Source organism: Seriola lalandi, unplaced genomic scaffold (genome assembly GCF_002814215.2).
Source record: "Seriola lalandi dorsalis isolate HSWRI2012SDOR001 ecotype SW California unplaced genomic scaffold, Sedor1 jcf7180002054481, whole genome shotgun sequence".
NCBI classification, from domain to species: Eukaryota; Metazoa; Chordata; class Actinopteri; order Carangiformes; family Carangidae; genus Seriola; species Seriola lalandi.
Window position 1 is genome coordinate 278,260 of NW_019525034.1, and position 27,980 is coordinate 306,239.

Genomic DNA, 27,980 nt, shown 5'->3' on the forward strand with positions numbered 1-27,980 from the left:
CCCCCCCCCCCCCCCCCCCGTATCCTCCCACAGAGAGCAGTATATGAATCCAGATGAATTGTGGGTAATAAATCCAGCACTCTGCAGGTTTTTGTAATAAACTCTGTGAACTGAACTTCGATAATAATCAGCCTCCAGAGGAGAAATGGGCAGAAATGGAAAGTCTGGATTTTCTTCTTCAGACTTAAACTTTTTAATCAGATTCTGGATCTTCCTCATTTATTGATGATTTATTGACACTTTATCCTGATTTTTATCAAAAACTCTGATCTGATGAAAACCTGAGAGAAGAATCTGGCTGACGAAGCACCAGAGAATAGACACATTGAATGAACCATCAGTGCCTTTAATGTGCTCACAAAATTTAATAACTACTATGCAGATGAAAAACATGGAACATGACCGAAAGCTCCAGAACAACTACTGCATGGACCTGGTTTTGCATGTACAGTTTGCAAAAGACTTTTTTAATCTTCTTCTGTTTGTTTGTTTGTTTCTAGTATTTGTTGTTGTTGTTTTTGAATTATTTGTTGTTGTTTTGATACTAGTTTCCACTGAACTTTTATTTACTGTTCATTTATGCCATATTTGCTGTTAGTGGAAACACAGCTATAATATCTCATTAAACTCTGGACCACATTAAGGCCGTTAATCTAAATGTTTACATCTAAACGCACATCAGGTGATTAGATTTGCTTGAACCTCTCAGATTAAGGAGCAGCTTTAATGTGGCTGGGTTCTGAGTCCAGAACAGCCTCCCTGGACCAGGAACCTGGTGTGAGTCAGGCTGCATCTGAACTCATGTTCCGGCCTCATCTATCTAACCCTTCAGCTGATATCATCCTAGTGATGTCATCCAGGTGGAACAACGACGCTGTTCTCTGATCAGGAAACACACCTGCAGAACATCTGATTTAACAACCCGTGCCTCCACAGAGATTACATTCAAATAACACACATATACAGCCAGTATGAGAACTGCGGACGCGGACGCACACACACACACACACACACACACACACACACACACACACACACACACACACACACACACACACACAGGTGTATAAACAGCAGGTGTTGAGCAAACATCAGCCTCCATGTCAGCGTTGTCAGGTCGACTCAATATTTGTCTCCACACCACTTTGTTTTCACATCATTCAAAATATTCATGTTCAAATTCAAACTGCAAATATTTGAGGTTTTGGCTGCGGAGGCCACCGTCATCTGGCGGCCACAGTGAGCGCCGCGCTGCGCCACGCAAACTGGGTTAAACAGGCGACTTAGAGACGTGTTTCCTGCAGACAGACTGAAGCAACAGGACTCAATAAAAACCACATAATCAGACTGAGACCTGCAGGAACACAGGAGACCAGGAAGACAAGTCTTTCAAGAGTACAAGAACCAGATCCTCAGATCAGACACTTCACATATCTCTGACATTATCGACAAGGACATGTTGTAGACAGCGAGGGAGGGGCCACTGGTTCATTATAATGCCACCATTCCATCACATACACTGATGTTATTGTCTGATAAGATAATTCTTATAAAGCAGACTGAAGTCTGTTCCTGACTGATCTGAACCTGGAATCTGGTTCTGCTCAGGGAAAGGACGACCCAGCTCCTCCTCCTTCCTCCAATCATCTCATTTAACATATTCATTCAACTTTTCTGTTTTAAACATGAACATTGACCTCTGCAGGAGCCAAAAGTTTAAATAATATAATACTATATAATAATAATAATAATAATAATAATAATAATAATAATAATTCTCTATCATTTGTAGGTTATAGTTCCAGGTCTGTACAGGACAGTATCTGGGTCTGGACCTGAGGAAAAGAATCCGGCTGAACTTACATTAAGATTTTTCTTTAACTAACTTTATTTATAACACATGGAGGATGAATCCTCCTTTAACCACAGAAACAAACAGGATGAAAAGTTGAAATAAGAAAAATACAAATGGAGAAAGTTGAGCCATTATAATAATGATTAAATAGAAATAATGAGCTGAGAATTAATGATATTCAGACAGAAGTTTATACTTTCCTGACATTTCTATATAACTGTTAACTAGAGCAAATTCATTTTTAGGTCTTTACACAACGGAAGAGGATTTAGTGAAACGACATTAATGTATAGACTATAGTATTTAGTTATGATGATGATATTGTTAACTATAAATTCATCTGCTTGTTCTTCATGATGACTCCTGACTGGATTTAAAAAAAAATAAATCTATATTTATGGATCTGGGCTTCAGTTGATCAGACAAGGATTTCCATAAAACATAAAACAACTGCTCTGTTGTTTCTACATTTATATGGCTCTGCTGTGGTCACACTACAATGGTGTCGCTTTAAATGTTGCTGAAGCAAGGAATTATGTGACAGCATTTCCCCTTTCCTTTGGTAAAGGAAGCTCCAGTGTTTCCTAAAGGAGATAAGATAGGAAGCACTGAAGCTCCTTTCCTCAGCTCTTATCATGGCAGCAGCCGGAGCCTCAAAGACCATTTTCACACGGCAGCCATTTTCCTCTGACGTCACACTGAGGGTGGGACGCCTCTTTAAGCCACTTTAATGTCTCTGAGTAAATCCTGAGTGATGGTGTCTACAAGCTGATCTGACTTACTCGATATCAAAGGGCAAACTGTTGGTGTTGAATAACATCTCAGTGTTTGTTGGTCTGACAGAGTCAAAGAGGACATTCGCTCTTCACTGCCGTCTCCTCATCCTCTGTCCCACAGACACACTGGATACAAACTTTACTGGATACAGCACAGAGGGAGCTCAGTCTGACAGGCTAGTGGACTCTGACAGACAGGTAAGTGGACTCAGACAGACAGGCAAGTGGACTCACCCTAGCGACAGAACCGTCTCTCTCCTCCATTACAGCCTTCATCTCCTGAGCAGTGATGTCATTCCGTCGTTGCCGTGCCAACTGCAGACGCTGGACCAGAATTAAACCGAACTGTTCGACTTCCTGGACGGAATTGGCATCACAGACACACTGAAGGAGCTCATCCACATCCTGACCATAACAAACAGGAAACTCATCAGATTATCAATAACACATTGAAACTACTGAATACAAACAAACACTTAGTGTTTTTACCATGTCAGAGTCCAACAGGTTAGACCTCTCCAACCTGAAAACAGACAGACAGTTTCAGTGTTGTTGGCAAGATACAGTCTGTTTATCCTACTGATTCTTTGCTAACTATCAGCAGAAAAACATCTCACCTGAAAACTACCGTCTCATCTGAAAACTACCAACATCCCACCTGAAAACTACTAACAACATCTCATCTCAAAACTACCATTAACATCTCACCTGAAAACTACCAACATCTCATCCTAAAACTGCCAACAACATCTCATCTGAAAACTACCAACATGTCATCTGAAAATGACTGACATCTCACCTGAAAAAATACCAATATCTCACCTGAAAACTACCAACATCTCACCTGAAAACTACCAACATCTCACCTGAAAACTACCAACAACATCTCATCTGAAAACTACTGTCTCATTTGAAGACTACCAACATCCCACCTGAAAACTACCATCATCTCCCCCTAAAACTACCAACGTCCCAACTGAACACTACCAACAACATCTTACCTGAAGACTACCAACATATCACCTGAAAACTACCATCAACATCCCACCTGAAAACTACCAACAGCATCTCATCTGAAAACTACCAACATATCACCTGAAAACTACCGTCAACATCTTACCTGAAAACTAGCATCAACATCTCATCATAAAACTAACAACATCCCACCTAAAAACTAACAACATCTCATCTGAAAAATACCAATATCTCACCTCAAAACTACCAACATCTCACCTGAAAACTACCAACATCTCATCTGAAATCTACCAACATCCCAACTGAACACTGCCAACAGCATCTCATCTGAAAACTACCAACATCTCACCTGAAAACTACTAACATTCGACCTGAAAGCTACCATCAACATCTCACCCTAAAACTACCAACATCCCACCTAAACACTACCAACAGCTTCTCATCTGAAAACTACCAACATTTCACCTGAAAACTACCATCAACATCTCACCCTAAAACTACCAACATCCCACCTGAACACTACCAACAGCATCTCATCTGAAAACTACCAACATCTCACCAGAAAACTAACAACATCCCACCTGAAAACTACCAACATCTCATCCTAAAACTACCAACATCCCACCTGAACACTACCAACAGCATCTCATCTGAAAACTACCAACATCTCACCAGAAAACTAACAACATCCCACCTGAAAACTACCAACATCTCATCCTAAAACTACCAACATCCCACCTGAAAACTACCAACAACATCTCATCTGAAAACTACAGAAATCTCACCTGAAAACTACTGATATCCCACCTGAAAATGACTGTCAACATCCTTACCAATAACATCTTACCTGAAAACTACCAACATCTTAACTGAAAACTACCATCAGCATCTCACCTGAAAAATACCAACATCTCACCTGAAAACTGCGTCTCACCTGAAAACATCTCACCTGAAGGCCGTGTCTCTATTTCAGTTCAATGTTAAAAGTATATTCAGGATCCTGCTCTGTGTTTGATCATTGCTTTCTCCTTTACAGTCTGTAGCTCTCTCTTGCAGTTTTCCTTTCAGTCTGTATAACAATTATTTTGCTTTAAATCTAAATATTTGGTTGTTATTAAGTTCACAAACTGCATTTTCTTTCAAAAAATTGCATTTATAAGTTGGGGAACACAGGATGATGGGGGCGAATCAGGGCCTCATTTTAATCCGGCCCTGCGCAGACGCCCCCACCCCCCGCCCCCCAGTGTTCCTGCTGCTGACCAAATTAAACCTGGACCTCTGCAGCAGCCTGGTAGATGACCTGAGCGTCGCGGCTGCAGCAGCTGTGCAGTAATTTTGTCCTGCTCTCCCTGAAGTCCACCTGAAACTCTCCATCATTTTAAAACCGCTGTGAAGCTGAGCGGACTCTGTTCAGAGTTTATTTCTCCCTCTGACAGCAGTCATAATGGTGGACGTAGAGCTGGTAACTAGCTGATCTCCTGCCTCTCCTCCTGGGAAGCTCTTTTCATTTAGCCTGCTGCTGTTTTGCTGTAATAAACTGTAATAAGGTGGCCGAGGCGGCTCCGCTCTGCAGGGAACAGCAGGTAATGAAAGACCGGCCGCCTCCAATAAAGCTCCTCTAACACCCTGCTTACAGCCCATCCAGCCCGGCTCAGCTCAGCTCGGCTCGGCTCGCTCCACAGCCATCATTAACCCTCCCACTCACACCTTGACTCAACAGAAACTCCGCCGCCGCCATTAGTGGATCAAATGATCCAAGTAAGAATAAAATCTTCATTCTTCATTTTGGAAAAGTTTCACATCAGACAGAACATTTCAGATAAATGTACAGAGACATCCACAGACTTCAGCTCAGCTGTTTTCAATTATTCCTGACATGGGCAGAGTTTCCAACCTTAGGTTCTGGATCTCTGGAGTGGGTCATGACATTAGCCTGAGGGTTCACAGGTGATTATCAGGTGGAGCTGTTCTTCTTCATGTTCCTAACTCAGTGTGTCTCAAACCATTATAATCAAACTCATGGACGACCTCACTCCACAAACATTTAGCTCAATCCCAGAGAAGCTAGCAGTTAGCTTCATCACATTTTTCATAATTTCTGTCATTTAAATCATAAAACATAAACTGTCTTAGTCACACACCAGTCTGTTACAATCACATCCAAAAACACTGTCAAACAGCTGATTAAAATAAAAATGACTGAATTTAACACTGAAAACAACACGTATGCAACTCTCGACGCGGCTCAGTGGTCACTCACACAGTCTGACAAACACTGAGTTTAAAACAACCGGTGGTCTGAAGCCTGCCTGTCGTCCATGGACCACTCTTTGAGAAACACTTATCTAAAACAATACTAAAACCACAAACTGTGAACCAAATCGTCTGTGTCAACATTTAACAGGGTCTTCAAACTCTCCTGGTTCTTAAGACTGAACTGATTCTCAAGATCAAACTTGTTCTTCAGACTGAACTGGTTCTTTAAACTCTCCAAGTTCACCAGACTGAACTGGTTCTTCAGACTGAGCTGGTTTTTAAGAATGAACTGGTTCTACACACTGAACTTGTTCTTCGACTGAACTGGTTCCTCAAACTCTCCTGGTTCTTCAGACTCTCCCGGTTCTTCAGGCTAATCTGGTTCTTCAAACTCTCCTGGTTTTTCAGACTCTCCCGGTTCTTCAGGGTGATCTGGTTCTTCAAACTCTCCTGGTTCTTTGACTGGACTGGTTTTTAAGACTGAACTGGTTCTACAGACTGAGCTGGTTCTACAGAGTCTCCTGGTTCATCGAACTCACCTGATTCTTCAGACTCCCCTGGTTCTTCAGGCTGATCTGGTTCTTCAAACTCTTCTGGTTCTTTGACTGGACTGGTTCTTAAGACTGAACTGGTTCGTCAGACTGAACTGGTTCTTCAACTGAAATGATTCTTCAAACTCTCTTGGTTCTTCAGACTAAACTGATTCTTCGACTAAACTGGTTCTACAGACTCTCCTGGTTCATCAAACTCTCTTGGTTGTTCTTCAGCCTGAACTGGTTCTTCGACTAAACTGGTTCTTCAGACTCTCCTGGTTCATCGAACTCACCTGATTCTTCAGACTGAACTGGTTCTTCAACTGAAATGATTCTTCAAACTCTCTTGGTTCTTCAGACTAAACTGATTCTTCGACTAAACTGGTTCTACAGACTCTCCTGGTTCATCAAACTCTCTTGGTTGTTCTTCAGCCTGAACTGGTTCTTCGACTAAACTGGTTCTTCAGACTCTCCTGGTTCATCAAACTCACCTGATTCTTCAGACTCCCCTGGTTCTTCACACTGAACTGGTTCTTCAAACTCTCCAGGTTCTTCAGACTGAACTGGTTCTTCAAACTCTTCCGGTTCTTCAGACTGAACTGGTTCTTCAAACTCTCCTGGTTCTTTGACTGGACTAGTTCTTAAGACTGAACTGGTTCTTCAGACTCTCCCGGTTCTACAGGCTCATCTGGTTCTTCAAACTCTCCTGGTTCTTAAGACCGAACTGGTTCTTCAGACTCTCCTGGTTCGTCAGACTGAACTGGTTCTACAGACAGAGCTGGTTCTACAGACTCTCTTGGTTCATCGAACTCACCTGATTCTTCAGACTCTTCCGCTTCTTCAGGCTGAACTGGTTCTTCTAACTCTGCTGGTTCTTTGAACTGTTTCTTAAGACTGAACTGGTTCTTCAGACTTTCCTGGTTCGTCAGACTGAACTGGTTCTTCAGACTTTCCTGGTTCGTCAGACTGAACTGGTTCTTCAGAGTCTCCCATTTCTTCAGTCTGATCTGGTTCTTCAAACTCTCCTGGTTCTTTGACTGGACTGTTTCTCAAGACTGAACTGGTTCGTCAGACTGAAGTGGTTCTTCAGACTTAACTGGTTCTTCCGACTTCACTGGTTCTTCGACTGAAATGGTTCTTCAAACTCTCCTGGTTCTTCGACTGAACTGGTTCTGCAGACTGAACTGAATCACCTGGTCCTATCAGAATCTGTAAGTCATCTTCACCTTTATACTTAATGGATTAGTTAATTAGTGAATTAGTTGATTAATGGATAAATAATTAGCTGATTATTGATAATGTGAATAACAAAAAGCGCCTGTGATTCTTTAATTGTAGGTAACTGAGTGGAAACGATATCGTCATACTAACGGGTTTTATGAACAAAAGAATCAGCTGATGAAGATGAAGATGATCTTCACAGTGTTTGACAAAGAAAATGTAGAAAAACAAACAGTGACAGCAGCAGATTCACATTATTCATACACACACTTCAGCTAAAACACACAAAAACACACACATTTACAGAGGTATTACAGGCTGCTCTCTCCATTAGGAAAACACACACACGCGCGCGCGCGCACACACACACACACACACACACACACACACACACACACACACACACACACACTGACAGATGGAACATGCTCTTCCATATTCTGTCCCTCATAAAAAGGATTGTGGCCTCCAAAATCAATTACCCTCTCATCCTGGGGGGGTGGTGGTGTAGGGAGGAAGGAGGAGGGGGGTCAGGGGGAGGAGGGGGTGTAATATCTCTAATTAGATTTTCTGGTGTATTTGGTGGCTCCTCGAACAGGACGAGAGCTCGTTTCACAGCTCTTAACGAGACCGACGTGGAGAATAATGAAGAGGGAGGGGAGGAGGGGAACGGAGACAGGGGGAGGAGTGAGGGAGAGAGCAACTATTATCTCTAATTAGATTTTCTGGTGTATTTGGGGGGGGGTGTTGTTGTTTTCCACCAGGTAAACACAGTAAACATGTAAATTAGTGAATATACAAACAAAAAAACAAACACCTGTCTCCTCAACACATTCTTCATGTCAGGCTCATGATGGATGGAGCCTACATTACCCGCAATGCACCTGGAGCTCTGACAGTTCAGTGTCCAGAGAGGGTCGACCGAGTACAAGACCAGGACCTGAACCTGCAGGTCTGTGTTTACAGACACTCTGTAGGTCAAAGGTCAACAATAAAGATCAATATAGTTATTGATCATCAATCTGTCTGCAGCAAAAACAACATATTTAACAACCTGATGTCGTTCTGTCTGAACCAATCAGAGCCCAGAGAGAGAGAGCGAGAGAAGGAGAGAGTGCGTGTGTGTGTGTCATACTCAGCAGCCTGCTGTAGTCGGCGTGCACGAAGCAGAGCCTCGTCTCTCTCCTCATTGGCCAACAGGAGTCGTGACATCAGAGCCTGATCTCTGTCCTTCTGAGCTGCCAACACCTCCTCCAACACCGCTGAGGAGAGGAGAAGAAAGGAGAGGGGAGAGGAGGTGTTACTGTTAAAATCAGGGGTTTATTGTTAGTCATTTCATTTGAAAAGTTTCTGTTCAGTTCTGTGGTTCTAACCAGAACCTGGATCTAACCAGAACCTAGTTCTAACCTGAACCTTAAAACCAGATCTGAACCCTCAGATCTTTGAAGGTGTGAGGATCGACAAAAATGTCCTGACTCTGTTGGGTCTGTAATTCAAACTGGTCCTCACAAAGATAGAAATACACACAGACACATAACACACACACAGACACACACAGATACCCACACAGCTCAGTTAAATCAATATTAAACACACACACTGTTCTGTTAAACTAACAGCTGCCTCGTTAACTGTCACCTCGTTACCACTGCTGTTGTTTTAATTAGAGTGTGTGTGTGTGTGTGTGTGTGTGAGTGTTGGTATTAAACAGTGTGCATGAAAAATAATCAAATATTTAAGAAGTTGAGGTTTGATCAGATCTGATTAAGAGGAGAGTAAACTGTGACCCCCCCTCACCAGCAGGTCTCTCCCAGCCTCGGGCCTCCCTCTGCTCCTCCCTCAGCTCCTCCTCCACCTCCCTCCTCTGCAGCTCCTTCTCCTTCTGAAGCAGCTGGTCCTGCAGCTAGAAGACAGTCAGGTGTTAGTAAAGACCTCTCTCAAGGACCAGGACCAAGGCCAAGACCAGGACCAGAACCTTCTGTGTTGTTGTAAGGATCTTCTTCTTCTTCTGTGTTTCACAGGATCTTTCAGATAAACGTCTGATTTCATCATGACGTTCTATGATTGGTGACTACTGTTGTATCAATAATGTACTACCAATGAATCTTTTGTCAGAACAGACTCAGTTCACTGTCACAGGAGAGAAAGAAAAGCTTCAGATGTTCATGAACCTGAGAAACAAAGAAGAGGAGCAGGTCAATCGTTCCACTTCACAATAAGACTTCCTTTATCAAGGATTTATACGGTAAAGGTAAGGTAATAAAAGGTTATCAATTCAGTTACACTTTATAAATCATAAACTATTATAAACAAATTATAACACTGTTTTCATACACTGACACAGGAACACTATTTGGCAAGATAAACTTAATGCTTCCTACTCATTAATCTGAATAATGACTCACTATCACTTATAACTGGTGACAGGAGCCTTTAGTAGTGTGTGAAACACACATCATTTATTAATATGCCAAACTCTTTGACCATGAAGATGCTGACGGTGGTTAATTGTTAGTAACTGAAGAAACGTGATGAAGCAGCTGCTACAAACACTGATGATGAAGAAAACAGAGATATGAGGCTGAACAGTACGGATAAAGATTTTATCTAATGTGTTGTAACAGCTTATAAAAGATTTATAAAGTATTAACAAGCTAATTAATAAACTAGTTATAAACCATTCATTAATCCTTTATCAGGGTCGTCTTATTGTGAAGTGGCACCAGTAAATGTTCTCAGATCCATTGTTGGTTTTACCTGCTCTCTTCAGAGCCCTCCTCTCCTCACTCCTCTAACAACATGTCTGAGCTTCACCTGATCTCCTTCACTTATTAAACACCTGTAGGACTGAGTCCTGACACCAAGGTCTCAGGTGAGGTGTCAGGTGAGTCGTGTGTGTCTGTATTTACCTTCTTGTTGAGTTCTCTCAGAGCGTCAAGCTCCTTCAGGAGAAACGAGATGTTCCTGTCTCGATCAAAACTCTGGAGTCCACCAACTGAGACGTCCTGATGAAGACTGAGGAGAACAGGACCCAGTTAGAACCAGACACCACCCGCAGAACAACACGGCACACATGTGACATACATGACCAGGTCACAGAGACGTTTAAGAACCAACAGGTTTCTCTATAGCAATGCTCAGGTTCTGTTCTAATCCAAGGTTCTGTTCTGATCTGAAGTTCTGTATTTGATCTGAGGTTCTGTTCTAAACTGAGGATCTGTTCTGATCTGAGGTTCCGTATTTGATCTGAGGTTCTGTATGTGATCCGAGGTTCTGCACCAGCGACTCTTAACAGCAGAAACACACTCATATGAAGTGACAGACAATGGAGCCAGAATGAGGATCTGGGTTCCCTAGGTTCTCTGGGTTCTCATCTATCATGGGGACTGAAAGAGGTGTATGCCACTTCCCATGCCAAAGTTTGGATCTATAAAAATAAAGCTGACAGGAGAACGTGCAGGAAGTCCATTTATGGTTAAATGTGGGAATGTTGTGGGTGGAGCATGAGGCTCGCCAAAGTTGATTGTGATTAATAATTAATAAGGACAAATCAGGTGGAGGTGTGCAGTTTTAGTCTGGATGAGCCCCAGGGTCAGGTCCTGGCCCCGGGGCAGGGCCAGTACACCTCAAATCTTTATAAACCCGACAGTATCAGGTATGGAAATAACTTGTATTTTGAAATGTGGGTCTCCTGCGGTAGACACATCCTGTGTGTTTGAAATATAAATAATGAATGCAGCAGGTGAGCTGGTGGTCAGTGAGGCTGTGATTGGTCAGGACTCCTGTGACATTATCTCAGTGTGTGTTTCATTAGAGTTTCACCTGTGTGTAGTCAGGTCAGGTGTTTTAACCTGAGGTTGTGGCCTCACATTATCAGATATGAGGCTCAGAGATGAAGGCAGCAGGTTATGAGGTGTTGCTTTAATAAGCAGTGACTGATATTCGCCTGTAATTCTCTCATATCACCTTAAAGGTCAGGCTGCTTCTTAGCGTAATAAAGCGGGTAAATAAGACACTGGAATATGGCTGACACTGTCTTCTGTAATTGAGTGTTTCTCACTTTATAATATCAGCTGCTTCTAATCAACTTCCCTCTCTTCCCGCCTCGATTGCTTTTACTATCTTTCTATTTCTGTCTCGATCTCTAACGCTTCCACTAATCAAATCACATCTAAATTTAATAGGTCACATTTCATACAGTGATGCATCTCTAACTGCTCCACAGATCTCATCTGAAAATGCATCAAAAGAGACAAAAGAAGCAAAAAACACAGGAATTACAGAATCTAAAGAAAGCTGAGGAAGTTTAATCAAAAGCAATAAACTTTTTAATAACTCTGCTCACTGTAGAAAACATTTCAAAAACACTACAGTACATTATGGAATATCCAATATGCATAATAGGATTATTATTCAAATGTGTAATAATCTATAGATACATCATGCCTTGGTTTAAGTGTCAGAGACTTCCCACATTTCAGGTCTCATTTAAAATACTGTCACTAGAACTCATTCAGAACCAAGTCCATGCTACAACTCTGAAACTGTGACGGTATTGGTTGTTCTGCAGGACTGAAGGTACAAAGATGTCAAAGGTCCTGGAGATGTGATTCTAACAGGACTATAGAGGGCAGTATAACAACACTACAACTGTTGTTGTTTGTTTCCAGTCTGACATCAAACTGGAGGAGAAGAAGAAGACAGGCACAGTAAACAATAACAGCATGTTGGATGACAGCAGCATGTCCACAGCGACTTGTGGAAAAAAACACCAAGACTAGTGTATGGAGATGTTCAGTCTGTGATGCAGATAATCGATAACATGAACATATTTATATGTCTTGGGTCCTTTTTTATAAATAAACAAACATTATCTCTGTTTCTACTCCACTTTTTTATTTGAAAATACATTTTGAACATGTTGATGAAGAAAAGAGACTATTAATATATTATACTCTATATAGTATTATGATGATGTTGATGATGATTAATAAACATCTAATGAAAACCTTAGAAACTGTCCAGAACACTGTAGCATCTACTTAACAACTTTCACCTTTCAATCTAAGTGTGAACATTCCAACTGCTTTTAGTACATTCACATGAACGATCAGCAGTTTTCTTTCATTCATCACATCAGCTACCTACAGCACTCACCTCTGACTCTTCCTCTCCTTTCAGTTCTATTACTTCAGCTGACACAAAATTATCATTGTTACTAGTATTACTTTTAGTTAGGGATGAGAATCAAGAAACAGTTCCAGTTGAGAACCGGTTTGAACTGGTTCGATCCATCCACATGCATCCGTTTGCATTTATGCTTAGCGATTCACTTATCGATGCCTTCCACTTAGTTCCACGTGCCTTGCAAAACAATGACGTCACACTTTCGCGAGAGGCAGTCAGCGCGAACAACAACTAAGGGTTTGAGGAAGTGTGGCTTAATTTCACACAAAATGACGCAATACAGTGCGCAACAGTGCAACGTGCAATGTCTGTGGCACTAAGATTTCAAGCAAGGGTGGAAACACCAGCAACATACTGAAACATCTGTCGACCCAGCACAGCATTAAATATCAGGATTGTCATGTGATTGACACTCTACGCCACCAGTCACCAAGTGCTTCCCAGTCTCAGGAGAGCAGTGAAGGGACGTATCAGTGATGTGTCGGTCGCGAACGAGTCAGCTCTTTTAAGTGAACGATGGGAGCTGGCGCCTGTCCAAGGGATGTTTTTTTTTTTTTTTTCCCAAAAAATTAATATAAGGCAGACCATCACTACTTTTAGTACAGAAGCAGCAGAAGTAGTAGTAGCAGTACTAGTAGTAGTAATAGTAGCACTAGTAGTAGTAGCAGTAGCAGTAGTAATAGTAGCAGTAGTCGTAGTAGTAATAGTAGCACTAGTAGTAGTAGTAATAATAGTAGTAGCAGTAGCAGTAGTAATAGTAGCAGTAGTCGTAGTAGTAATAGTCGCACTAGTAGTAGTAGTAGTAGTAATAATAGTAGTAGCAGTAGTAGTAGTAGTAATAGTAGCACTAACAGTAGTAGTAGCAGTAGTAATAGTATCCCCTCTCTCACCTGCCGTCAGCAGTGACCAGGTGTCTTCTATGGCCGGGACTTCCAGGTCCTCTGGGTGCTCCACCTCCACCATGTTCATCTCCACAGCTCTCTGCACGAGGAGAAGGGTCTCTGCTGGGGTCCATCTCCATCTCCCCTGCACCTCCTGAAGGTCTGGAAGACAATGGAGAGACAAACCTCCTGTGGAAGAGGGGTGAGACAGGAGAGACAGATCTCCTGTGGGACAGAGGGGAGGGGGAGCAGGAGCTTGGATGATCCTGGAGGTGCTGGGAAGCTGATGGAGGGAGAGGGAGAGAGAGAGAGAGAGAGAGAGAGAGAGAGAGAGAGAGAGAGAGAGAGAGAGAGAGAGAGAGATGAGATGGATGGATGATTATGGATGGATGATGATGGATGGATGATAGATCTTACCCTGAGGCCACTCGATGTGGTCCAGACTCAGACCGGTCCCTGATCTGTAAAACATCAGAAACACGATTCTCAATGAAGTTCTGCAGCCTCTGTTTCTCTGGAGTTTTATTCTGAAGGGACATCAGAGATCATGACATCATCAGGAAGTGAAGTCACACTGAATCAGATCAACATGTGGTTCAGTACCAACTCAGGACAGGATTGGCTGACAGGTCTCTCACAGATCTTCAGGTGAAGAGGTTTTGATGCTAAACAATTGGCTCATAGTCAGTGTACAAAAGGTTGAAGCTGAAGCTCAAACATGGAAACAAGGTGTGTGAATGATATGTGACATAAAGCTACTCTGTAGCAGCTAAAGTGTTAGCAATGTTAGCTTAGCCAAATTTTATATTGTGTTTCTGACCACACACTGACAGGAGTCTGTTCAGAAGAACCCTGACAGTCTACAGCCAACAGGTCTGAGTCCAGACCAGGTCCTCTGTCCCCTGCATTTCCTGTCTCTGTCAATCACTTGCATTCTTCACCTGACCTCTGCAAACAGTTTAAGATATTTTTTACTGGAAAAATTGAAAAAATCAGATCACAAACTGATAGCTCCCACCCTCACAATCTACCTGTCCGAGAGCCTTTAACTCACAGATCATTTCATACTTCCTCCCTCAGCTCATTCACACCAGTGTCTTTGTTTACACTCACTGACATGGTTAAATAAATTAAGTCTTCATTTTGCCCTTTGGATGTGGTCCCTACGAGACTACTGACGGAGACTACGCCTGCTATTGGTCCTTCCATTTTAGCAATTGTTAACAGCTCCCTGACTTCTGGCTCTGTCCCTGACAATTTTAAAACTGCTCTCATCAAACCTCTTCTTAATAAAACCCAACCTGGATCCTAGCACTCTGGAGTATTACAGACCTGTCTCTAAACTTCCATTTTTGTGTAAAATCCTTGAAAAAGTTGTGTTCAAACGGTATAGACAGATAGATAAACAGACTCGTTAATACACTTCTAAAGACTTGGTACTCTCGCCTTGACTCCTCTCTCACGCTCTGATCCTCTCCTCCAGCAGCACTTTCCACTTGTGGCTGAACTAGGCCTACTGTCAGTCCTGACAAATTAACCGTATCTCATTAGTGAGATGAATTAACATTTTTTTCCCATATTAGAAGAACTAATGATCTCCGCACTCTGCACTGTTTCACCTGTCCTCGCGATTCTCCTCCTGACAAACTCTCCTTTTTAAAATAATCTGTGATTCTAGACATTTCTGCAAAAAAACAAAAAAACATACACGATGGGATGTAACGTTAATTTAGGGAAACTTTTCAAGAAGCTGGGTGTGCGTCAATGTTAAAAATTTTATATTCATCTGTAGGTTTGCCACCTTTTATGTGAAAAAAGGAGGCAACTGGTTTGGTTTTACTTGACATTACATTATTCACAGTACTTTGAGGACATAACATGAACAAAAATACGAGACAAATTGCGTCCCATATTGATTCAAATCCACAGAGTACAGAGAAAAAAAATACTAGAATTTTGTCGGGAGGTGGAGGCGTCCCGTATTGATTCAGTAAAGGACAAAGCATTTTATTTTCAAATACGGGACAATCCCATATTATACGGGATGGATGGCAACCCTATTCACTTGTTTGAAGAGCCTCAAAATTAGGTCGCCGCCTCCTTCCGCAGGCAGAAAATCCAGCACATTCACATTCTTCTTCTTTGGCAATTTCGGATGCCACAGCCTGATGCACGGATTACGATACAGCGGCACTACATTGCCGTAGTGGCGTACAGCCGCAAATACAGTTACAAAGATCAAATCCACAGAGTACCGAAAAAACAAGTACTAGAATTTTGTCGGGAGGCGGAGGCGGCACGAAATTTGACCGAGGCGGCCACCTCCCAATTCTCTATGCAGGAAAAATCCTGGATACACAACTTTACCTACCAGTCAGGCCCGGTAATAAGTCCAATATAGCAACCCTCCACAACTGTCTTGCCGAAATAAAATACTGGATGTCAGACAACTTCCTGCAATGAAATCAGTCAAGATCTGAGGTCATCGTACTTGGTCCACCTCCAAAAAGAATCCAAATCATAGAAAACTTAAACTTAATCAATTAACACAATGACACCAAACCCTCAGACAAAAACCTTGGAGTATTTTTTGATCAGGATCTGTGTTTTACGCCTGAGATGAAAAAAGTTGTCCAATCATGTTTTTATCATTTGAGAAACATAGCCAAGGTCAAGTCTCTAGTTTCTGCCACAGACCTAGAGAAACTTATCCACGCTTTTATTTCCTCCAGCGTTGACTACTGCAACTCACTCTCCAACTGTCTCAGTCAAAAATCAACACCCACAGTTGGTTCAGAACGCTGCAGCTCGGCTACTTACCCGGCCCATAAAATTGTGGCCACATCACTCCGGTCCTTGCATCCCTTCACTGGCTGCCCGTCTATTTCAGGATTGATCTTAAAATTCTTTTAATTACTTTTAAGGCCAGACTTGGGCTGGCCCCTCCTTATAGTTCTGAACTTTTAACCCCTTATGAGCCAGGACACAGTCTGAGATCCTCTGGTAGTCTACTGCTGGCCACTCCAAGGTCTACATTAAAAACCGAAGATGATAAGGGCTGTCAGGGCCCCTACACTTTGAAATAAGCTACCAGAGGAGATCAGACTTGCAGAGTCAGTTCCTCGTTTTACCTCACTTCTTAAAACACACTTTTATAAAAATGCTATTATTGTGTGATGTCTTTTAATTTCATTTGCATTTCACTTTGATTTGTTTTGATGTTTTTATTTGATTCATGGGAAGCACTTACAAATCTCTATACAAATAAAATATTATTATTATTATTATTATTAGACAGTTGTCAGACAGGTGGGAGTGATGTCACACTACCTGTCAGGGTTGATGAGTTGTTGTCTGGCAGGTGAAGGCAGACGTTGTCGCAGCTCCGCGTTCAGTCTGGGATTATCTGAAAGACAGACATTCACCTGTTAGTCCACCTGTCTGTCTCTCATCTGTCTTACTCTCTGCAGGGTTACCAGTCAGTTATTTGCCTGTCTGTCTGTGTATTTTGTTGTTTACTTTGACTTAATGAGCGTTTATCTTGAGATCTGCCATGTTCTTATTACACCTGCACTCTGATTGGTGGAGTCTTTGATGGAGCCGTGGACTGTCCTTAACGAGGCCTTAACGAGATATTAAGACTGTGTTTACTCTGCTAATGAGCTGCAAGTGTTTAGGAAGATTGACACGACAGGATCGCTGCTGGTTAAAAACTGATAAAGACAGACAGGTGAGAGACAGACAGATGATTAACAGGTGGCTGGAGCAGTATTTCCACTTTGTTTGTGAACTGTTGCACTTTCTAATATAAACCTGTTTCACCTGAAACACCTGTCCACTATAGAAACCTGATCCCACGTGACAACAGCTGAGGCTCATGGGTATTGTAGTATTTTTTTAAAGAGTGTAATTCAGGTTCTAGTGTCAGAACATAAAGAACCAGGTCCAGGTCCTGGTTCTGCTGTATTAACAGTTATTGAATAATTTACTCTTTGAGCGTTTTCACTTTGAAACTTTTCTCATTTCCTGCCGTCCTCTGCCTCCCCCGTCCTCCCCCTGTCCTCCCCACGTCCTCCTCCTGTCTCTGATCTTCTTGTGGACTCAGAGCTAATTGAGCGCGGCGGCTCTCCTTATTATTCATGTACAATTACAGATGTGATAATGTCTTAAATCCTTCTAAATGACCGTTCATGCTTCGCGCTCGCTTTGAAGTCTCGTCAAAGATGGAAAAATCTGCAGAAAAAAGGGAAAACACAAAGGCCAATCAGAGGACCAATCTACATGAACCAATGGGGGGGGGGGGGGGGGGGGGGGCGTGTCCCCCATCTGCCCCCCTTCTTCTTCATGTAATATAAACTAAAGTCCATTAATTTTTTAAGCTGTATTTAATACATTTTGTGCAGAAAGTTTGGTGCAGTGAGTGAGGGGGGGGCTCCAGCTGACTGCATGAATATTAATGACGGTGTTACGATGATTAAAGAGGCTTCAGCTCAAATCCAACACAATCCGCCTGTGATCCGGCCCGCCGACACCACGCCGCCGCCACGCCGCACATGAATTTAGATACCGACATTAAGCCGAAGAGAGAAGCAACTTATACAGGACACACACACATACACACACAAACACACGCACGCAGAGATGTATTATATTAATACAGAGAACATACAGTAAATACTGATGTACAACATACATCTACACAAACAGTCAATCTGAGCGCTCAAGAAACAGTTTATTACAGCTAAAAATTAATCAGCAGCTTTTTGATTTGACTGATGGATCTGCTTCTTTATTATAGATAGAGAATATATAGAATATCCACATAGAATATAGATTCTGAACTGATGAGACATTTTCTGCTGTTTAAAAAAAACAAACAAGAAGTTTTATACAGTTTGACCCTCAGGTGTTTACAGAGGGAACACCAACACACAGGACTGTTCATCATCCAGTGAACCATCTGCAGCTCTTCACATGGTCTGTTCTATTCTCGGGCCCATTAACAGCAGCTGATTCATCTGATTCAGCTGAATGAGATGTGATCAGATGTGATCAGCTGGATCAGATGTGATCAGCTGAATCAGCTGTGATCAGATGTGACCAGCTCCTGTCTGCAGTGTATCATGATGTTTTACTCTGATACTGAAGGAAACTTAACAACAGGAGGATTCTCTATGAAGTTCTGCAGACTCTGTTCATCAGGAAGTGACATCACACTGAATCAGACCAACATGTGGTTCAGGTCTGAGGATTCAGATCTGACTCAGGACTCTGAGGAGGACCATGTTTCACTCTAGTTCACCTCACAGTGTCTTTGCCTCATTCAGCTCTGCAGCGCCCCCCTTTGGAGGCTTTAGTCCATTTGGCCCCGCCCCCTGTCGCCATCACAAACAGGAAACAGTAAGAGACACTGGGACTGTGGATGATCTGGTCTGCACCAGAACTGGCCCACATTTTCACATCTGCACAACACACACACACACACACACACACACACACACACACACACACACACACACACACACACACACACACATACATTCCTCCAGAGATATGAATAGCAGCTACTTCAGTCTGTCCAAACAAACCAGAGTCTGCAGCCCACCCTCATCTAACAATACAATGTGTGTGTGTGTGTGTGTGTGTGTGTGTGTGTGTGTGTGCAGACCACCCACTCTGCAGATTAAACACAGTTCACACGACCGCCTCCTCCCTCTCCCTCTCCTCATTCACTCTCAGCCTCTCTCTGCCTTTGTCTTCCTCTTCTGTCTATATATTAATCTACTGACCAGCGTGTGTGTGTGTGTGTGTGTGTGTGTGTGTGTGTGTGTGTGTGTGTGTGTGTGTGTGTGTGTGTGTGCGTGCGCGCAGCAGGTGCTCAGTGGGGACCTTTTTATCAATAAAGTTTATTCCCACAAGTTTCAGTTTTACTCCAGCTCTGGTTTTAGGAAGAATTTAGGTTTTCACATGTTGTGATGTTTCAGCTAACAAACACCAACAAACAACAACATGTGACAACAGTGAAGGTATGAAGAATGAACTGTAACTGTTGTCACTTAATTGTATTGATCAGATTTGATCAGAGAATACTTCGATCAAAATGATCACAACATTTCTTCTTCTGTTCAGAACTAATGATGTGTGACTGTGTTGTTGGGCTCTGACTGTATTAGTGTAGTACAGCTGTAGTACAGGTGTGATATGGTGTGATGATCAGAGTAAGTCTACAGAAGAACCACAGAAGGAGACAGAAATAAACAGAGGACACATATGGAGTGATCTGAGTCTGGCTCCCTCACTGACACACTGAATACTGTGTTTCCTCCACAACTGTTTCATATGGTGTGTTTGATCTGGGCGAGAGACACCGACAGATGATGGATTATCACTGAGGCGAGAAAAAGACTCAGAGAAATTAATAAAAAACTGTTCACTTTCTGTCACATGATCCATATATCAGTACTTCAAATACTACAAGTATCAGTACTTCAAATACTACTAGTATCAGTACTTCTGATACCTCAGAGATACAGCTGGGTCCTAACTGAAAGGTTCCTACAAAATAAAAGTCAACACAACGTGTAACACTAACCCAGGCAGATGTTCGAAACAGATGACTGTATAAACCGTTGTCATTCTACTGTTTACATGTATATTGTAGAAACAGGGTAAAATGGTTGTTGCTATGGTAACTACTAATAATGATGTCTGTCAGTAATCTCCAGCAGGTTTCATCATCTGTGTTAACATCCAGCCTCTCAGCTCGACGTTTCACTGCAAACATGTTTAATGAAGCAGAAAGTCAAACTCCAAATATACAGACGTCCTCCAGACGGATTTACACAGCAGATTACGAAGGACGCACTCCACCATGATGGATAACTGTTAGAGGACAGAGGCACGTTCACACCTGTTCAACTGAAGGAATCGTTCACACCATCACCCTTCACCACATCTGATTATTCAATATTGATTATTAATGATTGTGTTATCATGTTGTATTTATCAGGTGTGTACTTCTCAGTTTGACTAATAAATCAAATTATCATAAAACATTTTAAATTTAAATAAATTCACTTCTATTAAAGCTGAATTATTTCAACACTTCAGTTAAATTCAAGAACAGGCCTTTAGTTGTGGTATTCCTCTGTGACCTTTGACCTCATCTCCATGCTGTCAATGTTGTTGGTCAGTGTTAATCTGTGTGAAGGACCATATCTCCCCCTGCTGGACAAACTGATTCATTACACCACCACACTCATTCTGTGATTTTACCGTGAGACTATCTGCTGCTGTAACACAGAACCTGTTCCTTCTTAACCTGTGAACACAAACCTTAGCTGGATTGTGTGTGTGTGTGTGTGTGTGTGTGTGTGTGTGTGTGTGTGTGTGTGTGTGTGCATGTGTTCACAGAGCAGTTCAATCCAGTAAACACTTCATCTCTGACAGTACCAATAAACACACAGCATTAGTTTCATCAGCTCCAGTGAAACCAGTAAGACTCCCTAACATGATGCCCCAGTATTTACCTGTGTACATGTCCACCAGCGAGTCCCTGAGCTCCCTGCTGGGCGTCCATGTTGACAGACTGGTCTTCTCTGGACTCTCTGAACTGGTTTCTCTGGAAACAGAAAATACACATCAGAAACACTGATCCTAGATCTAGACCTGGAGGATTCAGACTTCTACATCCACAGACATCATCATCATCACCATCATCACAATCATCATCACCATCATCTTCACCATCAGAGAGACAGATACAGAAGAATAAATCCAGTCGAATCAAGAAAGAACACATTGTAGAAGTTAAAAGGACTTTTGACCTTTGCGGTTCACACACACACCATCATTATGATGTCATCACTTCTTCATTTTACCCTTTTAGACATTTCAGTTAAATTATGTTATAATTAGTGAATGAATTCTTGAGTTATGTGTTGTGACGTCACTGTGACCTTTGACCCTCAGAATCTAATCAGTTCATATCATCGTAATCACTCACTATGCCATGTTGCAGTGCTGTCCAAATGTATAGTGAGAATTATCATACCCTACATAGTGGACTCATAGTATCCCACAATGCATCATTCAAAGTGTAGTGTACAACCAACAGCCTGAAAGACAGAAAGACAGTGTGGAGAAAATGAGCCGAGTGTGTGAAAGTGTTTTTCCATGTTAGCGATTAGCTCAGTCAACAGTCCTCTACACCGAGTGAAGGAGGGAGAGATTTCAGACACAACCAATGCAGTACCAAAGAAACTCCCTCAGCTAAGAGATATGACATCATGATGACGTCACTTGGGACTGTTGGTATGTACTGACATCAGCAGGTAACAACAGGTTGACCGATCACACCTGATCCTGATAATGCACCAGTCAGACCAGTAAACAGAGACCAGTGATCTGTTAAACCCAGCTGATCTCCAGTCAGCCTATACATGTGATCACATGACCTGCAGGTCACATGGTTCATGTTTAATCTGTACCACACTGTGTTTAACACAGACCACGTTCTGTCAGGTTCACCTCCAGAACCACATCAAGAACACCTCCAGACCAGCTCCAGAACCAGCTCCAGGAGAGCTCAGGAATCACCTCCAGAACACCTCAGGAACCATGTCCAGACCGCCTCCAGAACCACATCCAGAACAGCCCGGGAACCCCATCCAGACCAGCTCCAGAACCAGCTCCAGGAGAGCTTGGGAACCACCTCCAGACCAGCTCCAGGACCACCTCCAGAAGAGCTCGGGAACCACCTCCGGAACCACTTCCAGACCTACATCCAGACCTACATCCAGACCGCATCCAGACCACCTCCAGACCGCATCCAGACCACCTCCAGACCGCATCCAGACCACCTCCAGACCGCATCCAGACCTACATCCAGACCTACATCCAGACCGCATCCAGACATCATGTCTCTGATGTCTCTCTTCAGTCTGAACTCTCATGTCTACGATGTCTCTGATGTCTCTTACTTGTGTCTCAGTTGCTGCTGCAGACTGCTGATCTTCCTCTTTGCTCTCTGCAGAGCGAAATGAACGTCCAGAGATCTGCTGCTGAAGCTTCCGGACGCCATCAACACAACTCCTGACTGAAAGCACACCTGACCATCTCCATGACAACCACCACACTCTGTGCCACCTCACTGCGCTTTCAGGTCACACAGATGGAGGAGGACTGTGATTGGCTAACAGAGACTCCTAACCTTCCGCAAGTTAAATATTGATGAGCTCACAGGATCAGGTGAGTCAGGTGTCGTTTTCAGAGTTCAGAATAAAAGATAAAATCTATTATTACTTCTGTTTGATGTCACTAAACTACAGGAACAGGTCAAACCAACCACCTGATCCCAGAGTTTTCCCTCTCACTGCCCACATCCTCACATTAATAGACTGAAACTCTGTGTTTCTTTTCATTGGAACAGATGTGATAGATGTTTCAAATGTCACTAATGTCATTGTCCTGACATAGAGACAGAGACTGTTGGCATGTTTCAGCTACAAACATCTGGTAGAACACTAATGTGGTGAAATATATGACATTACATGCAAAAGTATGATGCAAAAATGTACTTCTGTAGCAGTGACTCCTGTCAGTGTTATATTATTATTACTAATACATTAACATCATTGTGTCAGGAGGAAAGCAAGCAAAGGAACTATTAACAAGACCAGGTCTAAACCTGGTATGTGTCTGGACTTGTGTGGTCAATGTGTGAGACTGAGGACGTAGTTTAAGACTGTTGTAGAACTGCTGCAAACAACCCACATCATCACGTCCTATTAACATTCAGTCGAGTGTCATCTGGTTTCAACCTAGTCTCAGCTGCTTCAGTTTAGTCTCAGCTGGTTTCTGCCTAGTCTCAGCTGGTTTCAGCCTGCTCTCAGCTGCTTCAGGCTAGTGTCACCTGCTTTCAGTCTAGTCTCGGCTGTTTTCAGCCTACACTCAGCTGCTTCAGTCTACACTCAGCTGCTTCAGTCTAGTGTCATCTGGTTTCAGCCTGCTCTCAGCTGCTTCAGTCTAGTTTCACCTGGTTTCAGTCTAGTCTCAGCTGGTTTCTGCCTAGTCTCGGCTGGTTTCTGCCTACTCTCAGCTGCCTCAGTCTAGTCTCATCTGGTTTCAGCCTAGTCTCATCTGGTTTCAGTCTAGTCTCGGCTGGTTTCAGCCTAGTCTCAGCTGGTTTCAGCCTAGTCTCATCTGGTTTCAGCCTAGTCTCATCTGGTTTCTGCCTAGTCTCAGCTGCTTCAGCCTAGTCTCGGCTGGTTTCAGCCTAGTCTCGGCTGGTTTCAGCCTACACTCAGCTGCTTCAGTCTAGTTTCACCTGGTTTCAGCCTAGTCTCATCTGGTTTCAGTCTAGTCTCGGCTGGTTTCAGCCTAGTCTCATCTGGTTTCAGCCTAGTCTCGGCTGGTTTCAGCCTAGTCTCATCTGGTTTCAGCTTAGTCTCATCTGGTTTCTGCCTAGTCTCATCTGGTTTCTGCCTAGTCTCAGCTGCTTGAAAAAAATGTACTTCTGTAGCAGTGACTCCTGTCAGTGTTATATTATTATTACTAATACATTAACATCATTGTGTCAGGAGGAAAGCAAGCAAAGGAACTATTAACAAGACCAGGTCTAAACCTGGTATGTGTCTGGACTTGTGTGGTCAATGTGTGAGACTGAGGACGTAGTTTAAGACTGTTGTAGAACTGCTGCAAACAACCCACATCATCACGTCCTATTAACATTCAGTCGAGTGTCATCTGGTTTCAACCTAGTCTCAGCTGCTTCAGTTTAGTCTCAGCTGGTTTCTGCCTAGTCTCAGCTGGTTTCAGCCTGCTCTCAGCTGCTTCAGGCTAGTGTCACCTGCTTTCAGTCTAGTCTCGGCTGTTTTCAGCCTACACTCAGCTGCTTCAGTCTACACTCAGCTGCTTCAGTCTAGTGTCATCTGGTTTCAGCCTGCTCTCAGCTGCTTCAGTCTAGTTTCACCTGGTTTCAGTCTAGTCTCAGCTGGTTTCAGCCTAGTCTCGGCTGGTTTCAGCCTACACTCAGCTGCTTCAGTCTAGTGTCATCTGGTTTCAGCCTAGTCTCATCTGGTTTCAGTCTAGTCTCGGCTGGTTTCAGCCTAGTCTCAGCTGGTTTCAGCCTAGTCTCATCTGGTTTCAGCCTAGTCTCATCTGGTTTCTGCCTAGTCTCAGCTGCTTCAGCCTAGTCTCGTCTGGTTTCTGCCTAGTCTCAGCTGCTTCAGCCTAGTCTCGGCTGGTTTCAGCCTAGTCTCGGCTGCTTTCAGCCTAGTCTCATCTGCTTTCAGCCTAGTCTCATCTGGTTTCTGCCTAGTCTCGGCTGGTTTCTGCCTAGTCTCGGGTGGTTTCAGCCTAGTCTCGGCTGGTTTCAGCCTACACTCAGCTGCTTCAGTCTAGTGTCATCTGGTTTCAGCTTAGTCTGGGCTCGTTCAGGCAGTTTTCCTCATTAACATATTGATTTCAGGGTGGAGACAGGGTAGGGTGGGGTGTGGCATATGCTGCGGTTCAGTATGAATTCCATTTAAGGCTTCGTACACAAGGCCACGGGTCACTACAGACCACATCTGGATGTGAATTGGACTGCTGGTCCTGAACTGATCTGAACTTCCGGTTGTGGAGCTCAGCTGATTCAGCTCAGATTACCATCACCATGAAAACTTTCATCATAAAGTTCATCATTTCTGCAGCTGTGACATCACATTGAGGGGCTGCTCTGATTGGTTTACTGAGATCCTGCAGCTTTGCATTAATGAAATCTCTTTAACAAAGACATTGATTGATTGGTTTGTTTTATTGATTACTGGACATTTACATTCTGATTAACAATAATGATCAGATCATGTCATCAAAGTCATGCTTTGTGTGTCCCTGCGTCCTGCAGCAGTTTGTCCAGGAGGACAACATTCACTCGATGTTTCATCACAAACTGTCCGTTTAGGTGGAACACAGGTATGTCCCACCTGTACCTGTCAAACCACACCCTGTTCTCCTGAAGACTGATGTCCACCTGCTGCAGGACGAACTGCGGGACAGAGAGAGACACAGTTAGTGAGGGACTTCCTGTCTCCTCCAACACCATCTGTTGTCTTTTATTAGAAAAATAAATTAATAGTTATTAGATCAATGAACACTTCAGTCAGACACTGTTCATCAGAACATGTAGCTTTGTGTTATGTCAACATGTTCTTTACTTTTTCACCTGGATCCGAATTTACCTGCAGCTTTGACTCTTTCATCTCATATCTATCACTTCATTCCAGGTTCTGATCAAGTCGCTTCTCATTAACAACTCAACCTTTCACAACTGGAATTAAGAGAGCCAGGTGAATCAGGTGAACTAGACTGAGCTGAACTCACTTCATGGTCCAGGACCCTGTTCTTTAAATGTGGTTTTACTAAACCAGACTAACCTGCTGTTATCAGGTTAAAATAATCCTGTTAATCATCCAGATCATTTGGACAATCTGAGCACTGATTGTTGATGGTGTGTTCATATGATGATCAGAAATGATCAGAAGTGAAGCTTCAGTAACTCGTCACTGTGTGAATGTTCCATCATCATCATCATCATCAGTTTTACTTTCCTCATGGTGAAGTGAAGCTGCTGATTCAGTCACATCAACATGTTGACATCATCAATGTGAGACAGAAGAGGAGGCGGAGTAAGACTCACTCTGTGTTTGAATGGCTCCAGAACTTCTTTAGCTTCATCACACAAAGGACAGGGGTCCTACAGAGACAGACCAGGTCTTTATATACAGGAAGTACATCACTGTTAGTCTGATAATATACATCTTGTATATATGTAAATGTTAGTTTGAGTCTGTGGAGACAGAAAGGAGAACAGTGTCTCAGTCCACAGGTCACAGAATGTCAAATGCATGGTGTGTGATGTCAGGTACCAGGTATGAGATTCAAGGTTACCTTGGTGAACAGAGTGAGAGTGGGTAAAGTTTGGGTAGAAAACAGTCTGAGAAGCTGCAGAGCTGCAGGTTCACACAGAGGAAAAGTCTTCAGGAAAAACATTTCATCTGAGAACAAGAACACAAGCGAACTGTTACTGACCTCAATAGTGATCATCCTCAAAGACACCAGCTGACCAGTCACAGAGCAGGAGAAGGGGCTTCAATACCCAGGACACGGAGGACAATGTTCAGCGTGGCATTTTTCAAAAGTCATGCTCCAGAACTCGTCGACTGGTTTGGTTCCTACTGGAGTTTGTTTCAGGGTTATGGGTTCAGGGACTGACTGAGTCCCTGAACTGAACTGAGACTCTGTTACTCATGATCCAGGACCAGGACTGTCATCACCAAATTGATTATAATTCTAAATATTTTTAAAGTTTTAATGACTTTAAGTCTTTTTTAATTTGATAGCCTCAGTGAGGACGGACAGGAAGTTTGGGTACAGACAGTCGAAGAAGACATGCAGCAAACAGTTCAGGACATCGAACCAGGGACTCACTTCTCAGGACATTTACACCTGTGTGGATATTAAACCAATTTACCTGACGTTTAGTTTTATCTTAAGTATTTTAATCTTCACACAACCAGGATTCACCAGATTCTCCTGAACCCTGAAGCTGACTCGGTCATTTCACAGAAACAGACTGGGCTTATTGTGACGTCACTAACTGGTTTATTTGGTCATTAAACTTATTTTATCTGCGTTTCATTCGGAAAACTTTCACTTTTGTTTTAAAACCATACATGGAGGAGCTCGCAGTTAACCTGGGTCCTCTACGCGTTAACCCGGGTCATCTCCGCATCAGTTTTTGCCCTGTTAGCTGAAATGCTGGTCTAGAGTATCTAGCGGTCCCGATTCTAAAGACCGGAACCAGCCGGTGAACTCACCCAGTCACGCTGGACAGTCGCGGTTCCTTCCCGGAGGAAAAACCTGGTCCCGAGGGTTGAGAGGAAGTTTCTGTTGGAGTTCGGAGCTAAAACACAAACACACCTCGGGTCCTCTTCTTCTTCTTCTTCTTTTCCTTTTTCTTTTTCTTTTTCTTTTTCTTTTTCCTTCTTCTTCTTCTTCTTCTGCTGCTGCTGCTGTCGCCTCCTCTTCTTCTTCTGTTTAATAACGGCAATTCACGGAATCCCGCCACCTGCTGTACCGGAGTGTGACATCGTCTTCATCCTGCTTTGACCAGACACAGCAAAGGCGCACTGCTGCCCCCACAGGCCGTTTGTGGAACTGCAGCGAATGTTTTTTTGAGGGAACTCACTAAACCAATATTTTATAAGTTAGTTCCAACCAAGGAATTTGATGGACGAGAGTAATTCCATGATTC

The 27,980-nt window shown here is 42.9% G+C and overlaps 2 protein-coding genes across 4 annotated transcripts in view; both read right to left on the bottom strand.

Annotated features, from left to right (window-relative positions):
* The window catches only part of mipol1 (mirror-image polydactyly 1), a 42,954-nt gene extending 15,272 nt beyond the window's left edge, over window positions 1-27,682 (bottom strand). Inside the window, exons 1-10 of one of the 3 annotated variants that reach the window (XM_023412486.2) lie at window positions 27,544-27,682; window positions 21,214-21,305; window positions 17,015-17,090; window positions 14,102-14,145; window positions 13,694-13,967; window positions 10,526-10,631; window positions 9,414-9,519; window positions 8,752-8,878; window positions 3,121-3,154; window positions 2,866-3,036 (exon numbers count right to left, since the gene is read on the bottom strand). In XM_023412486.2, the coding sequence (XP_023268254.1) occupies window positions 2,866-3,036; window positions 3,121-3,154; window positions 8,752-8,878; window positions 9,414-9,519; window positions 10,526-10,631; window positions 13,694-13,967; window positions 14,102-14,145; window positions 17,015-17,090; window positions 21,214-21,223 (948 nt within the window). In that variant the 5' untranslated portion in view covers window positions 21,224-21,305; window positions 27,544-27,682. Of the gene's footprint in view, window positions 1-2,865; window positions 3,037-3,120; window positions 3,155-8,751; window positions 8,879-9,413; window positions 9,520-10,525; window positions 10,632-13,693; window positions 13,968-14,101; window positions 14,212-17,014; window positions 17,091-21,213; window positions 21,306-22,665; window positions 24,202-27,543 lie in introns of those variants that run through there. The other 2 variants (XM_087175664.1, XM_087175665.1) reach the window with 2 other exon arrangements.
* cunh5orf63 (chromosome unknown C5orf63 homolog) lies at window positions 25,463-27,684 on the bottom strand. The gene is made up of 4 exons (XM_087175666.1): window positions 27,544-27,684; window positions 26,615-26,721; window positions 26,364-26,420; window positions 25,463-25,712 (listed from the first exon to the last, which is right to left on the bottom strand). Exons 2-4 carry the CDS (start codon window positions 26,714-26,716, stop codon window positions 25,542-25,544), a joined length of 330 nt encoding a protein of 109 aa, XP_087031792.1. The 5' UTR covers window positions 26,717-26,721; window positions 27,544-27,684; the 3' UTR covers window positions 25,463-25,541.
* Window positions 27,685-27,980: the final 296 nt, after the last annotated feature.